Source organism: Mobula hypostoma, chromosome 20, assembly GCF_963921235.1.
Source record: "Mobula hypostoma chromosome 20, sMobHyp1.1, whole genome shotgun sequence".
Taxonomy (NCBI): Eukaryota; Metazoa; Chordata; class Chondrichthyes; order Myliobatiformes; family Myliobatidae; genus Mobula; species Mobula hypostoma.
This window is the reverse complement of record NC_086116.1, coordinates 7,446,034-7,462,164: the sequence shown is the minus strand read 5'-3', so window position 1 is coordinate 7,462,164 and position 16,131 is coordinate 7,446,034. Positions and strand designations below refer to the sequence as shown.

The window sequence follows — 16,131 nt, the reverse complement described above, 5'->3', positions numbered from 1 at the left end:
TGAATACAACTGAGCCTATCGAGCCCACGCAGATGGTGTAGGGGTGGGGTGGATGGCAATAATGAAGTTAAGTTGTTGTATTCTGAGATGTGTTTCAATAGGGAACGTAAACTCCAAATAATTAAATCAATCTTGAATAAATGCTATGCCTAGTGATCATGAAAGACGACTGCTTACATTGGAAGGAAAATATTTGGTTCTCCGGTGAAGAAAAGAAAAAAAGCTGCTGTTAATTTGTTTCATCTAGGTGTGCCTCCAGACTTATCAATATGGTTGATTCTAGTAACACACACAGAATGCTGGAGGAACTCAGCAGATCGGGCAGCATCACTCATGAGAACATAAGCCACAGGAGCAGAATTAGGCCATTCGGCCGATTTAATTCTGCTCCACCACTCCACCATAACTGATTTATTATTCCTCTCAACCCCATTCTCCTGCCTTCTCCCTGTAACCTTTGACACCCTTACTAATCAAGAATCAATCTCTGCTTTAAGTATACCCAAAGACGGGCCTACACACCCACCTGTGGCAAGGAATTCCACAGATTCACCACCCGCTGGCTAAAGAAATTCCTTATCTCTGTTCTAAAGGGATGTTCTTCTATTCTGAGGCTCTGCCTGCTTGTCCTAGACTCCCTCACTATAAGAAACATCCTCTCCATATCCACTCTATCTAGGACCTTCAATAGTTGATATTCAAAACTCCAGTGAATAATCAAATCTTTTTTTTTACTATTTGTCATGGGGCAACTCTCTCCCGAAATTAACCAAGGGAATCTCTTTGTCACTTCTTCCAATGTCAGTATATCCTTTCTTTGAAGAACGACTGAGGTTATATACAATACTCCAGATGCAGCCTGTACAATTGTAGCAGTACTTCCCTATTTCGAAACACCAACCACCTACCTAACAAGCTGCACCTGCGTGCTACCATTTTATTTCAAATACAATGCCACAGATCCCTCTGTACCCATTTACCATTTAGATCTGTAGGTAGATTATGCATATAAAAAGAGCCTAGCCTAACCTTGCATTCTCCAGAACTTTCATTTCCCTTTCTCTCAAAAAGCAGGCGGTCTCAATTCCCTTTTAAACAGAATGGTTTTGATTCTGTCTTAATGGTTCGTAGAAGAGAATCCCACATTCTAGCCTCCTTCCGTAGGAAGATATATAAATAAGCTTCTCTTTTTTTTAATTCCTTAAGTTTACATATATTTATATCCCATTAGTTAAAACTGAAAATAGCTTGAAACAATTAAACACCACAGTAGATGCAGTGTTGACTGGTTCATTAATTGTTCCCAGTAATTTTATGTAAACTGACGAACAGCATAAGACATAGGAGCACAATTAGGCTATTCAGCCCATCGAGTCTGTTCCACCAAGCCATCATGGCTGATTTATTATCCCTCTCAACCCAATTAACCTGCCTTCTCCCTCTAACTTCAACACTCTGACTAATCAAAAACCCATCAACCTCTGCTTTAAATGACTCAGCTTCCACAGCCATCTGTGGCTATGATCCCCACAGATTCACTGTCCTCTAGCTAAGGAAATTCCTTCTCATCTCTGTTAAAAAAAAAATTGGCCATCCCTCTATTCTGAGGCAGTGCACCCTCGTCCAAGACACTCCTACTATAGCAAACTTCCTCTCCATGTCCACTCTGTCTAGGCTTTTCAACATTCAATAGGTTTCAATGAGATCCCCCATCATTCTTCTAAACTCCAACAAGAAAAAGTCCAGAACCATCAAATGCCTCAGTAATACATCCTCGCTGTTATATTCTAGTCCTCTCAAAATGAATGCTAATATTCTATCTGTCTTTCTATTTGCCTGACCACCTGCTCAGCCTGCAAGTTAACATTGAGAGGATCTTGCACAAGGAGTCCAAAGTCCCTTTACACCTCTTGATTGCTGAATTTTTTCCCCATTTAGAAAATGGTCTTCGCCTTGATTCTTGTACCAAAGCTGATTATCATACACTCCACTACACTCCATCCCATCTGCACTTCTTTGCCCATTCTTCTTATCTGTCTAAGTCAGGGGTTCCCAACCTGGTGTCCATGGACGCCTTCCTTAACGCTATTGGCATAATGGCATAAAAAAGGTTGAGAACCTCTGGTCCAAGTCCTTCTGCAGGCTCCCTGGTTCCTTAAAATGACCTGCCCCTCCACCTATCATCTGCAAAATTGGCCACAAACCTATTAATTCTGTTAGTCAAATCATTGCCATATAACATGAATAGAACAATGGTCTATTAGCTCCATTCATATTATATGGAATAGACCATTCAACCCCCCCCCCAGAAGTTTTCATGTTTTATTGTTTTACAACATTGAATCACAGTGGATTTAATTTGACTTTTTGACACTGATCAACAGAAAAGACTGCTTCATGTCAAAGTGAAAACATTTCTAAATTTATTACAATTATTAAACACAAAATAATTGATTGCATAATTACTCACCCCCTTCTAGTCACTATTTAGTAGATGCACTTTTGGCAGCAATTACAGCCTTGAATCTCTGTGAGTAGGTCTCTATAAGCTGTACACATCTGGACACTGCAATTTTTCCCATTTTTTTTTATAAGACTGCTCAAGCTCTGTCTGATTGCATGGGGATTGTGAGTGAACAGCCCTTTTCAAGTCCAGCTACAAATTCTCAATTGGATTGCGGTCTGGACTCTCACTTGGCCACTCCAGGACATTACTCTGTTGTTTTAAGCCATTCCTGTATAGCTTTGACTCTATGCTTGGGGCCACTGTCTTGCGGGAAAACAAACCTTCTCCCAAGTCACAGTTCTCAGGTTTTCCGCCAAGATTTTCCTGTATTTTGTTGCATTCATTTTACCCTCTTCCTTCACAAGCCTTCCAAGGCCTGCTGCAGTGAAGCATCCCCACAGCATGATGCAGCCACCACCATGTTTCACAGTAGGGATGGTGTGTTTTTGATGATGTGATGTTTGGCTTACACTAAAGATAAGAGTTTACTCTGATGGCCAAAAAGCTCAATTTTGGTTTCATCAGACCATAGAACCTTCTTCCAGCTGACTTCAGTGTCTCCCACATGCCTTCTGGAAAACTTTAGCCGAGCTTTCATGTGAGATTTTTCAACAATGGCTTTCTCTTTGCCATTCTACCATAAAGTTGTGACTGATGAAGCACCCAGACAACAATTGCTGTATGCACAGTCTCTCCCTTCTCAGCCACTGAAACTTGTAACTTCCCTGGAGTTGTCATAGGTCTCTTGGTGGCCTCCCTCACTAGTCCCCTTCTTGCACGGTCACTCAGTTTTTGAGGATGTCCTGCTCTAGGCAGATTTACAGCTGTGTCATATTCTTTCCATTCCTTGATGATTGACTTAACTGTACTCCAAGGAATATTCAGTGACTTAGAAATTTTCGTGTATCCATCTCCTGACCTGTGGTTTTCATTAACCTTTTCGTGGAGTTGCTTGGAGTGTTCTTTTGTCTGCAAGGTGTAATTTTTGCCAGGATACTGACTCACCAGCAGTTGGACCTTCCAGGTACAGGTGTATTTTTACTGCAATCAGTTGAAGCAACTTGACTGCACACAGGTTTCCAAAAGCAAATCTCCATTTACCTAATTATGTGACTTCCAAAACCAATTGGCTGCACCAGTGATGCACATTAAAGAGGGTGAATACTTATGCAATCAATTATTTCAATTTTTTTTTGTATTTGTGATTAATTTAGCTCACACGGAATAGACGTTTTCACTTTGACACGAAAGTCTTTTTCATTGATCAGTGTCAAAAAGAGACAAATTAAACCTACCATGATTTAATGTTGTAAAACAGTAAAACATGAAAGCTTCCAAAGGGAATGAATACTTTTTATAGGCACTGTATTAATTAAAATAAAACCACGCATGCGGGAGATGGGTTTAACTGGTGCATTCACATTGCAACGAGAGAATGAACAATGTGCATGCGTAGACAACAGATCAGCTGGGGGGTGGGGCCGTTGCTCTTGCTCTAAAAGAGATAGATCTATTCATTACACTTCCTCCCCCTTTTAGATTAACGCAACCTAAAATTACATATGTACAAAACATTCAATTTCCTTTTCATAAACCCACATTCCAAATAAACAATCTTTCACAATAACAGTTCATAACTAACTTCACAATTTTAAAGATTCAGTCTTTTGGGTGGCACTCTGTTTTGTTCAGGGTAGAGCCTCTGGACCTGTGGAATGCCAAATTCTTCTAATATGTATGGTAGTCCATTGTCACTCACAATTGCTCTGGTAAGTCATTTCTGGCAAAGATGGGCCTCAGGGTACAGCCGGTCTTTGCTGTGGTGGTTGGCTTCATTGGTTTAACAACTTTGAGTGAGATTCCACAGCAATCAGAAACATGGAGTCCATGAGTGGCCCAGCGAAGTCAATATGCACTCTTTCCCCTGGTATTAACGGCAATTCACATGGGTGTAACGATGCCTGTGGGTGTGCATTTTGAGCTTTCTGGTATCCTGAACAGCATTTGGCCAAGTCTTCAATCTAATTATTCTCGGCCACCACACATAGTTGCGGGTGAGACTCTTCATCTTGACTGTACCCAGGTGTCCTTCATGCAGATTCTCTAACACTCTGGTGCACAGTTTAGAAGGAACCACAACATGAGATCCACACATCAGCATTCTTTGACATGCCGACAGTTGGTCTCGAATCACTGAGATCTCTGGAAAGATAGGGTTATCATGAGCTGGCCATCCTTGCATGGTGATTTCATAGACTTTTGACAATGTCGGGTCATTCCTTGTTTCCCTTTGTATTTTGGAATTTGTTACTGGCAACTGGTCCACTAATACGGTGTGGAACACCTCTGCTGGATCACAGTATGAAGACTTTTCTTCAGTTGCCAACAGCGCAAGACGTGACAAGCCATCAGCTTTGCTGTGTTGTTTGGTACCCTTGAACGCTATGTCATAAGCGTGGACTGCTAGGATAAGTGCCCAACGTTGTAACTGAGCAGCAATCATTAGTAGGATTGAAAATGGGCACAAGAGGCTGATGGTCTGTCACTAGTGTAGACTTTTATCTATAGAGGAAGTGGTGGAATTTCTTTATCCCCCATATTAGACTATGGGCCTCTCAGTCGAACTGTGCATAGCTGTGTTTTGCGGTCATTAGTGATCTTGAAGCAAGCGCAATTGGACGTTCAGATCCATCTTTCATAATGTGTACAAAACAGCTCCAATGCCATAAGAAGTCTAATGGGCAGGGGTGGGTCATAATGGGGGAGCAGTTCATCTGATGTTATTAGTCTCTTTGTTTCCTTGAATACTTGACCATTCTCACTTTACTCCTGTCTGCAACAGTGCATTCAAAGGGTGCAGCACCGTAGCAATGTTTGGGAGAAACTGGTGGTAATAGTTTACAAGGCCCAAGTATGATCTGAGTCGTGACACATTTTCTGGTTTGGGTGCCTGTAGCACTGCTTCAGTCTTCTCTTGTGACTTATGTAAACTATGCTTGTCAGTGACATGTCAACTATGTGAGAATTAATTCTTGGAAAACTCATGTTTCTCTCTATGCGCAGACTATACTCACTCAGCCTGGTAAGCACTTTACCGAGCTTCTGGAAGCGCTCCTCATCATTTTTGCCAATGACAATGACATCCTCAAGGTAACATTGTGTTCCTGGAATATCTTGGAGCACGGTCCATTGCTCTTTGCCAAATTGCTAGAACTGATGCGACACAAGATGAGACGATTATACTGGAACAGTCCCTTGTGAGTGTTGATTGTGGGGAACTTCCTGCTTGACTCCTCAATCTCCATTTGCAGATAGGCTTGTGACAATCCAAGCTTTGAAAACCTCTCCCCACCTGCCAAAGATTCAACAATGTCTTCTGTTCATGGTGGGGATACTGCACAGTATGCAGCACCAGGTTAATGCTCACCTTGAAATCCCCACATATGTGAATGACTCCGGCCTTCCCTTTCTTGATCACCGGGGCAATGGGCATGGCCCAATCACTCTGCTCAACTTTGGAGAGAATTCCAGGTGCCTCCAAGTTCTGAAGTTCAGCATCCACTTTAGGATGTACCTTGGTGTTGCTGCTTCATCCAGTTCAATTTCGACCTTTGAGTTTACCAGTACCCTTCTCAAACACCTGATTAGCATTAAACAGCTGTGCCATTCTCTGGCTAGTGCTACCATTTGGGCTGAAGTTGCCTGTTGACGCCACGTTGACAGCTTTGACTTAGTACCAGTCTGATTGGATTTTTCTCAACTATTCACATCTGAAAAGTGCTGGCCCTCCACTTTTCAATACATAAAGCTCTAACTGTTGTGTTTGGCCTCCATACATCATATGCACCTTCAGTTTGCCTTTGGGAGACACTTTGTTTTTGCATTTGTAGGTCTTTAGAATCACTGAGGTATTCTCTAATGGTATCTCAGAAAACAGTCTGTTCGAGTCAGCCTCTGAAATTGTAGACAAAACTGACCCTGTATCCAGTTCCATTTTCTGTTTTATAATGGACACATCTATTGTGATCCATATAATTTGTGATTTGCTTCAGTAATACTATGAAAGACAGCTTACCTATGTCAGACTCTGTATCGTCTGATTCTCTTTCACATTTGGTCACTTCATGCATTTGCTTAGCTTTGTGTTTGAAACTTCTCACCTAGCATGGTTTTTCTCTTTGGTTGTACTTTTTGTCTGCCTTGCGCACTCTTTCTGTGAACTTGTCTGTAACGCTTCCTGCAAACTTTTTCTTCGAACCAACAGTCCATTTGCATCATGGGAGGATTTGCCACATTGATAACATTGTTGGCTTTTTGCACCAACCAGAGTCATTTTGTGCATTTCACTTTCTAACCTCTTTCTGAAGTTCTGCTTCATCCTTTGCTGCAGCCTCTAACAATATTGCAATTGTCAATGTCCATTCTAAGGTTAGGTCTCTTTTTGCCTGTAGCCTCTTTTGAGTGTTTTGACTATGCATATCACATACAAGCCTGTCCCTTAATGCATCAGAAAGTCCATTTGTAAAGTCACGGTACTGGAAAAGTTAGCACAGTTCTGCAATGTATTCATAAATGCTTTCATCTTCTGGCTGTTCCTTTTGTAAAATCTAAATCTCTCAGCTATTATCAGCGATTTAGGGTTCAAGTGACTTTGTAAAATTGTAACAATTTCATTGAACATTTTGCTTGCTGGCTTTTCAGTGGTTATTACCTTGTGTAAGAGACAGTTGACGTTTTCGGCCAGGAAGCGACACATGAGTAACAGTGCATAGCATGCAGTTGAAGAAGTTAAAATGAAAATAATGTGGTGAAGGGTCTCGGCCCAAAACTTCGACTGTACTCTTCCATAGATGCTACCTGGCCTGCTGAGTTCCTCCAGCATTTTGTGTGTGTTGCCAACTCTTTCCTCTCCTTGTTTCGCCCATAACTGTCAGTGCAGCTTGTGTTATTTTCTGACATTCGAGTTTGTACTCATCACCAATGTGTTGTGTCTTTGCAACTACATAGCAATTAAAATAAAAGCTCACATGAGGGAGATGGTCTTAACTGGTGTACTCGCATTGCAATGAGAGAGAGAATGCATATGCATAGACAACAGCTCAGTGCACACATGTAGACAATGACCTATAAGCAGCGCTAAGGGGAGTCATTACTGTAAAAGAAATAGATCCACACATTACAAAGATGACACAAGATAGTTAGTTCATCTGCCATTTCCATATTTCCCCTCCCCCATTACTAATTCTCCAGTGTCATCTTCCAGCCACGTGATAGCCTCTCTTGCCTCTCTTTAGCTCTTCATATGTCTGGGAAAAAAAAAGTTTTGGTATCTTTTATATTATTGGCTAGCTTTCCTTTATTTCATCTTTTCACTCCTCATGGCCTTCTATTCGTTCTTAAAAGCTTCCCAATCCCTTACTTTATTTTTTGCTGTGTTACATGCCTTCTCTTTTCATGTTGACTTTGACTTCCCTCGTCAGCCACGGCTGCCTCGTCTTTTCTTTAGGATACTTCTCGGAGATCCTTTGCATGACTGTCATCCAAATTACAGTTCATTTTAGCTGCTTGAGTTTTTTATTTACCCATGTTTTGTACATGAGCACAGAGAAATTGGATGGATTTCACTGTGAGATGGTAATTCCCAGGAATACGCTTGGAAAATACTATTGCTTTGGGATTTGTGTATTGTAGCAGGGATGCATTTCTGTAAATGGACATGGTAAGACTGTCCCTGGAGCATTGGTTGCAGTTTTGTTCTCCTGACCTGTGGAAGATCCTTGCTACGGAATAAGGTCAGCTGAGTGTCACCCCATTTCTGGGATAGTTGGGTTGATGTATGATGAAAGGTGGATCTATTGGACTTGTGTTCACCAGAGTTTAGAGCTAGGCTTCCCAACCATTTTTATGCCATGGACCTCTACCATTAACTGAGGGGTCCATGGTTCAGAAGACTGAGAGCTGTTATAGAATCCTAACAGGACTGGACAGACCAGATGCACAATGGATGTTCTCAGTGGCCGGTAGAGCAGGACCAAGTTCAGTCCAAGGATAAGCTGCATCTGTTGTAAGACTGAGATTAGAATTCCTTCTCCCAGAGAGGTGAACCTGTGGGATTCTCCATATCACAAAATGCGTATGACATAGATAGGTACAATACAGTACAATACAATACAGTCCACAAAGTCTGCACCAAACATGATGCTGAGCTAACTGAAACATCTTCGCCCTGCACACAACCTGTATCTCTCCTGCAGTCTCTTAAATATCCTTATCATATCTGCTTTCTCCACTATCCCCTGCAGCCTGTTCCAGGCACCTACCAACATGTAGTTTAAAAAAATACTCTGAACATCTCCTTTAAGCATTCCCCACCACCCCCCCCACTCACTTTAGATGTATGTCTGCTTACATTTGATGTTTCTATCCTTAAGCAGATTCTGAATGTCCACCTCATTTGTGTCCCTCATAATCTTATCAGCTTCCGTCACTAGAAGCAAAATGAGAGAGCTGGATATTTTTTCCCTTCTCTAGAAAAATTCAGAGATATATTGGTATATTATTGCTATGTACTGAAATACAGTGCAAAATGCTTGGGAGCTATTGATACACATGTCAAGATATGGTACGTTGAGTTAGTACAATGGAAAAGAAATGAAAATGCAGAATATACTGCGGCAGTAACAGAGAAAGTGCGGTAAGGTACAAGGGCCATGGCAAGCTAGATTTGAGGACAAGAGCTCATCTTTAATGTTCAAGAAATCCACTCAGAGTTGTAGAACAGTAGGATTGCAGCTGTCTTTGGGCCTGGTGCATGTTTTAAAGCTTTTGTATCTTCTGGCTAAAGGAGGTGGAAGGTGGGTGTAGAAGACTGGCCAGGATAGATGGGATCTTTCATTATGCTAGCTGTTTCTCTGAGGGAGTGAAGTGTGGACAGAGTCCATACAGGGGACGGTGGTTTTCCTGATTGATTGAGCTGTGTTCGTAACTCAAAGTTTCTTGAAAACTTGGGCAAAGCAAGTGCAATGCCAAGCTGTGATAGGATGTTTTCAATTGTGAGTCTATAAAAATTGGTGAGGTTCAACATACGTGCCCACTTTCCTGAATCTCTGAGGAAATATAGGCACTGATGCCACTTTCTTAGCTGTACCCTCTACCTAGTTGGACCAGTATAGAGTAATAGTGATGTTTGCATTGGGAATTTAAGGTTATCAACCATCTTCACTTCAGCATCATTGATGCTTAATGGGGGTGTGGCTCCACACCACTTCCTGAAGTCAATTACCAGCTTTTGTTTAGCTGATACTGAAAGAAAAGTCGTCATGACATTCTGCCACTTGGCTCTCTCTCCTTCCTGTACTCTGACTCATCATTACTTGATATCCAGCTCACTACAGTGGTGTCATCTGCAAACTTGTAGATGGATTTAGAGTACAATCTGTGGGGAGAAGGCAGGAGCGGTGTTATGAATTTGGATGGCCTGTTATGATCACATTGAATTGTGGTGCAGGTTCAACCCCTGCTGCTATTTTCTGTTTCTATGTAATTGAGCAAACATAAAGGGAACTTAACAAATGCGTGTGTTTACTTGACAGATGCCTTAATGTTGGAGCACTTTAACCCATTCTTACATATCCCGAGTTGTGTCGCAATTGCCTCCAGTGTTTGTGCTATTTCCAACTCAACAGAACACCAAAGACCGATGACTTCAGCAACCGATGAGTTCTTCAACAGCCATTTGAGGTAATTTTACAAGTCAACAAATCACTTTGGCCATTTAGAAATGTCTGATCTTTTTGAGAGCCTGAGTTTCAAATTAGTGTGTCAAAGATGAGTTTTTCATATGCACAAGTCCCATGTATGCATAGGTGCAATGAAAAACTCACTTGCAACAGAGCATTAGTGATATCACATTCAAAAGATAAACACAAATTAAACATAAATTGTACAAGAAGGAGTGCAATTAGAACAAAAAAGATCCATTTTTAGAGCAAAGTGATCAAAATGGTCATAGAAGATTATGGCACAGTACAAGCCCTTTCTTTCCCCCCTACATAGCTCTCCAGTTTCCTATCATCTGTGGTGTTGCTCTACTGAGATGGTGATATGGGTTGTGCAGGTTGCTTCAAGAACTAAATGGTTGAAAGGAAGTTGCTGTTCCTGAACTTGGTGATGTGGGACTTCAGACTTCTGTACCTCCTGCCCAGTGGTAGATGTGAGAAGTGGCATGTCCCAAGAGGTGAAGATCTTTGAGAGATGTTGCCAACAGTTCCCATGTAGGTCCTAACCAGTGTGCATTCATGGTTCTGGTTGGAAGCTGATTTCAAGTCAGTTGTGAAAGTTTGAGTGATTTTATATTCAGGGTTCCTCATCAGAAATACAATAACTAAAATCTGGTAGGAATGTACAGTAAACTCCAATAATCTAGTTGGGAATTCCTCATTGTGCAAATTCTGACTTGCCCACTTGTTCAGATTGTGAACTAGGTGTGGGACTGGCGTCAGGAAAATGGGCAAGTTTGTGGCCAGGGTCCAAAGTGCTTATATATTCTCCATTTTAAACGTGCCAGGGCCACTGGAAAATGTATTGCGCTGCTCTGTAACATGTAAACAATGATGTAAAGTAAAAATGTGTTTCGATATGGATATTATTCGGAGCAATATAAAATAGACTGAAAAATCTGCGACTTTGCCCTACCAAAGTCTTAATGGTGGTGTTCTACTGGAATTTAACTGTGCAAGAAATTGTGTGCTCTTTCCCTAGAGTCATAGAACACTACAATATAGCGCAGAAACAGGACTTCGGCCCATCCAGTCCATGCCAAGCTATTGTTCTGCCTAGTGCCATTGACCTACACCTGGGCCACAGACCTCCATACCCCTCCTATCTATGTACCTTTCCGAATTTCTCCTAAATGATCAAATCAAACCCACATCCACCACTTCCACTGGAAGCTCATTTCATGCTCTCACCACCCTCTGAGTGAAGATGTTCTCTTCCATGTTCCCCTTATACATTTCACCTTTCATCCTTAGCCCATGACATATAGCTCATTAAACTCAAAGGGAAAAGAGCGTTTGCACTTATCCTATCTATACCCCTCATAACCTAGTATACCTCTATGAAATCTCCCCTCATTCTCCCATGCTTCAGGGAATAAAGTCTTAACCTATAAACTCTTCTCGGGCTTTCGGCCAGCTACAGGTATCGATTATAACTGACATTTCGATGACAAACTATTATCTTCTTTATATGGCAGAGTTTGTCATTGAAACATTGGTTGTAATCAATACCTGTACCCGGCTGGAAGTGTTTATTTGTCATATATGCCAGGAAAGCATCAGATCCTTTTTCAAAGTCTTCACCCATTTCTCTATAACTCTGGTCCACAAGTCGTGGCAACATCCTTGTAAATTTTCTCTGCACTCTTTCAATCTTATAACTTTCCTGTAGGTGGATGACTAGAACTGCACACAGTACTCCAAATTAGGCCTCATCAATGTCTTATACAACTTCAACATCCCAACTTCTGTACTCATTTATAAATGCTAATGTGCCAAAAGCTCTCTTTATGACATCAGCTACATCTGATGCCACTTGCAAGGAATTATGGAGCTATGTTCTCAGACCCCTCTGTTCTACCATACTCCTCAGTGCCCTACTGCTCACCTGATTTATCCTCCCAATGTGTAACAACTAACACTTGTGTGCTTTAAATTCCATTTGCCATTTTCAGCCCATTTTTCCAGCTGATCCAGATTCCCCCACAAGCTTTGATAGCCTTCTTTGCTGTAAACTATGCCCCCAATCTTGATGTCGTCTGCAAGTTTGCTGATCCAGTTTACCACATTATCATCCAGATCACAAACAATAACAGGCCATGGGGTGCAAGGAACGATCTTCTTGGTGAAGGTTTGGATTCAGCACAAGTAGAGATATGAATGAGCAGCAAAGGGTTTAATTGACGAAGGCCATGTGGTTGGATCTGTAAAGCCTTGGAGTCTCTCCCTATCCCTCTATCCCTCCAGCAGTTTTCAGACAAAGAAGCAAGTATTGTGTGCAATTCTAACTGCCCCCATGGTAAGAAAGATGTGAAGTCTCTGGAAAGTGTATTCAGGGCCCAGCACAGTCCCGGCAGCTGAGGTGACACTTCACTTGTGTATCTGTTAGGGTCATCTACTGTGCCCAGTACTCCCGGTGTGGCCTCCCGTATATCAGTGAGGCCCGACGTAGATTGGGAGACCACTTCGCCAAGTGCCTATGCTCTGTCTACCAGAAAAAGCTGGATCTCCCAGTGGCCACCCATTTTAATCCTATTTCCATTCTGATATGTCTATCCATGGCTGCCTCCACTGTCATAATGAAGCCACACTTAGGGTGGAGGAACAACACCTTGTATTCCATTTGAGTAGCCCCCAACCTGATGGCATGAATACCGATTTCTCAAACTTCCGGTAATGCCCCCCACCTCCTTCACCATTTCCTATCCCCTTTTCCCTCTCACCTTATCTCCTTGCCCGCCCCATCACCTCCCTCTGGTGCTCCTCTCCCTTTTCTTTCTTCAATGGCGTTCTGTCTCTTTCACCAATTTACTTCCCAGCTCTTTATTTCATCTCTCCCCCTCCATGTTTCACCTATCTCCTGATGTTTCCCTCTCCCCTCCCCTACCTTTTAAATCTACCCAGTTTTTTTTTTCTCCTGTCCTGCAGAAGGGTTTCGACCCAAGTTGTCAACTGTAGATTTTTCCTAGATGCTGCCTGGCCTGCTGAGTTCCTCCAGCAATTTGTGTGTGTTACACCCCCCTTAATATTTTGTTTCCTCTTAATCCCATACCTTGTTCTCCCCAGAAATGTTCTTTGGTGTTTCAATCACTACAGCCTTGGCAGATTTCACTCCAAGGTGAACCTGAAAGTCACAACACCCCACCAGTAAGCAGAGGCCAATAGCAAAGGAATGGGTTTTACTGACAGTAATGTTGCAGCTCTAAAACTCTAGTTAGATCATGCCTGGAGTATTGTATTCAGTTCTGGTTGCCTCATTATAGGAAGAATGTGGAAGCGTCAGGGAGCATGCAGAGGAGATTTACCAGGTTGCTGTCTGGATTAGAGAGGGTGTTTAATGAGGATAGGTTGAGCAAGTGAGGGTTTTTCTCTTTGGAGTGAAGGAGGATGAAAGGTGACTGGCTGGAGGTTTAAATGATGATCAGAGGCATTGATCAAGTGGACAACCGGAGACATTTTCCCATGCTGGATATGGCTAATATATGGGGGCATAATTTTAAGGTGATTGGAGAAAAATTTAGGAGGGATGTCAGAGGAAATTTTTTTTTAATATAGAATGGTGGGTGCATGAAACACCCTGCCAGGTGTGTTTTTAGAGGCCGATATATTAGGGACATTCAAGAAACTCTTAGATAGGTACATGGATGATAGAAAAATGGAGGGCTATGCCAAAGAGAAGGGTGAGATTGATCTTGATGCAAGTGAAAAGGTCAGCACAACACTGTGGACTGAAGGGCCTGTGCTATGCTGTAGTGTCCTCTGTTCTATGGGTTGATCTTATGTGTTGTCATGCATTGCTTTGGGCACTAAGTGGGGCTTGACGTGTTGCTCTTCAGACGTGACTTAGATGAGGGAATTAAATGCAGCATCTCCAAGCTTGCGGATGACTTGAAGCTGGGCGGCAGTGTTAGCTGTGAGGAGGATGCTAAGAGGATGCAGGGTGACTTGGACAGGTTAGGTGAGTGGGCAAATTCATGGCAGATGCAATTTAATGTGTATGAATGTGAGGTTATCCACTTTGGTGGCAAAAACAGGAAAACAGATTATTATCTGAATGGTGGCCGATTAGGAAAAGGGGAAGTGCAACGAGACCTGGGTGTCATTATACACCAGTCATTGAAAGTGGGCATGCAGGTACAGCAGGCGGTGAAAAAGGCGAATGGTATGCTGGCATTTATAGCAAGAGGATTCGAGTACAGGAGCAGGGAGGTACTACTGCAGTTGTACAAGGCCTTGGTGAGACCACACCTGGAGTATTGTGTGCAGTTTTGGTCCCCTAATCTGAGGAAAGACATCCTTGCCATAGAGGGAGTACAAAGAAGGTTCACCAGATTGATTCCTGGGATGGCAGGACTTTCATATGATGAAAGACTGGATCGACTAGGCTTATACTCATTGGAATTTAGAAGACTGAGGAGGGATCTCATTGAATCATATAACATCCTAAAGAGATTTGACAAGCTAGATGCAGGAAGATTGTTCCCGATGATGGGGAAGTCCAGAACGAGGGGTCACAGTTTGAGGATAAAGGGGAAGCCTTTTAGGACTGAGATTAGGAAAAACTTCTTCACACAGAGAGTGGTGAACCTGTGGAATTCTCTGCCACAGGAAACAGTTGAGGCCAGTTCATTGGCTATATTTAAGAGGGAGTTAGATATGGCCCTTGTGGCTAAAGGGATCAGGGAGTATGGGGGGAAGGCTGGTACAGGGTTCTGAGTTGGATGATCAGCCATGATCATACTGAATGGCAGTGCAGGCTCGAAGGGTCGAATGGCCTAATCCACCTATTTTCTATGTTTCTATGTACTTGGGATTCATTCCTTGAGGATGGAAGATTAAGTCCCACAGTGCCTTCTAATCCCGATTGGATCAACATAGAAACATTCCCAAAGTCCAATCCAACTGCTTTTGAGGGCAGGACACTGGATGGGTGCCTGTAATTTGGTCCAATGGGGACATTTGACTTCTGGAGAAGAAGCAAGGTGAAAGTTGAGTGATGCTTTTCTATATGGCCACAGCTTCCTGCCTGGGCAGTGGGTCAATCTGGAGCTAGAATGCTTTAAACTCCAGTTTTAAAGCTGGTATTACTTAACCAGGCAGCAAATTTGCAATGTAAACTAGCTGGCAGATATGAATGCTGACTTTTGACTTTGTTTCTGCCTTCTGATGGTGATTTGAATTTCCATTCCTGTTTGTTAATTTGCTCCTTCTGAACAATGAAGTCCCTTGAAATGCAAAAGACTAGTGGCAAATTAAATGTCCTGATATTGTTGGTGCGCTGCAATAATGTCAGGTGTCCTATTTCTGAGCTGTGAGATGCAAATAATCAACTTTATAATTCAGTGACAGATGCAGGTTAAACCCAGGTGGAAGCCAACTCAATGTGGAGCTTTCTCTTTCTGGTCTGAGCGGAGAGCTTCTGCCTCAGGTTAGTGTTGCTTCTTGTCTTTTGTCTCTTGTGGGTTTCCATTTGCTGTAGTTTTTTTTTGAGGGGAAAGCACTCTTGCATTGAAGTCAAACTTTCACCTGGTTTAGCCTTCCTGGTTTCACTCATTTCAGAGCTCTAGAAGTTTTGATAATCATCTGACGTCGGTATCACAGGGCCAGGTGATAAGAAGTTGCTATAAAGCTGCACTAGCAGTAGTTCATAAAGTGACTTGCCGGTTGTGACTACTGATTCTTGTCAATAAGCAACCTGTGGAGGAAGTCAGTGGTTCGAGCAACATCTGTATCAAGAAAGGACGGCTGCTGTTCGTGTCAGCTTAACTTTGCTGATCAATCAGATTTATTATCATTGCCTTTGCTGATATGAAATTGGTTGTTTTGTGACAGCAAAGACATGATTGG

General features: G+C 42.3%; 1 protein-coding gene across 1 annotated transcript in view; it reads left to right on the top strand.

Moving 5' to 3' along the window:
* Positions 1 to 16,131, top strand: part of lrmp (lymphoid-restricted membrane protein) — a 238,326-nt gene that overhangs the window by 177,764 nt on the left and 44,431 nt on the right. The window contains exons 20-21 of the mRNA XM_063072318.1: positions 10,099 to 10,246; positions 15,628 to 15,712. Of these exons, the coding sequence (XP_062928388.1) occupies positions 10,099 to 10,246; positions 15,628 to 15,712 (233 nt within the window). The remainder of the gene's footprint in view (positions 1 to 10,098; positions 10,247 to 15,627; positions 15,713 to 16,131) is intronic.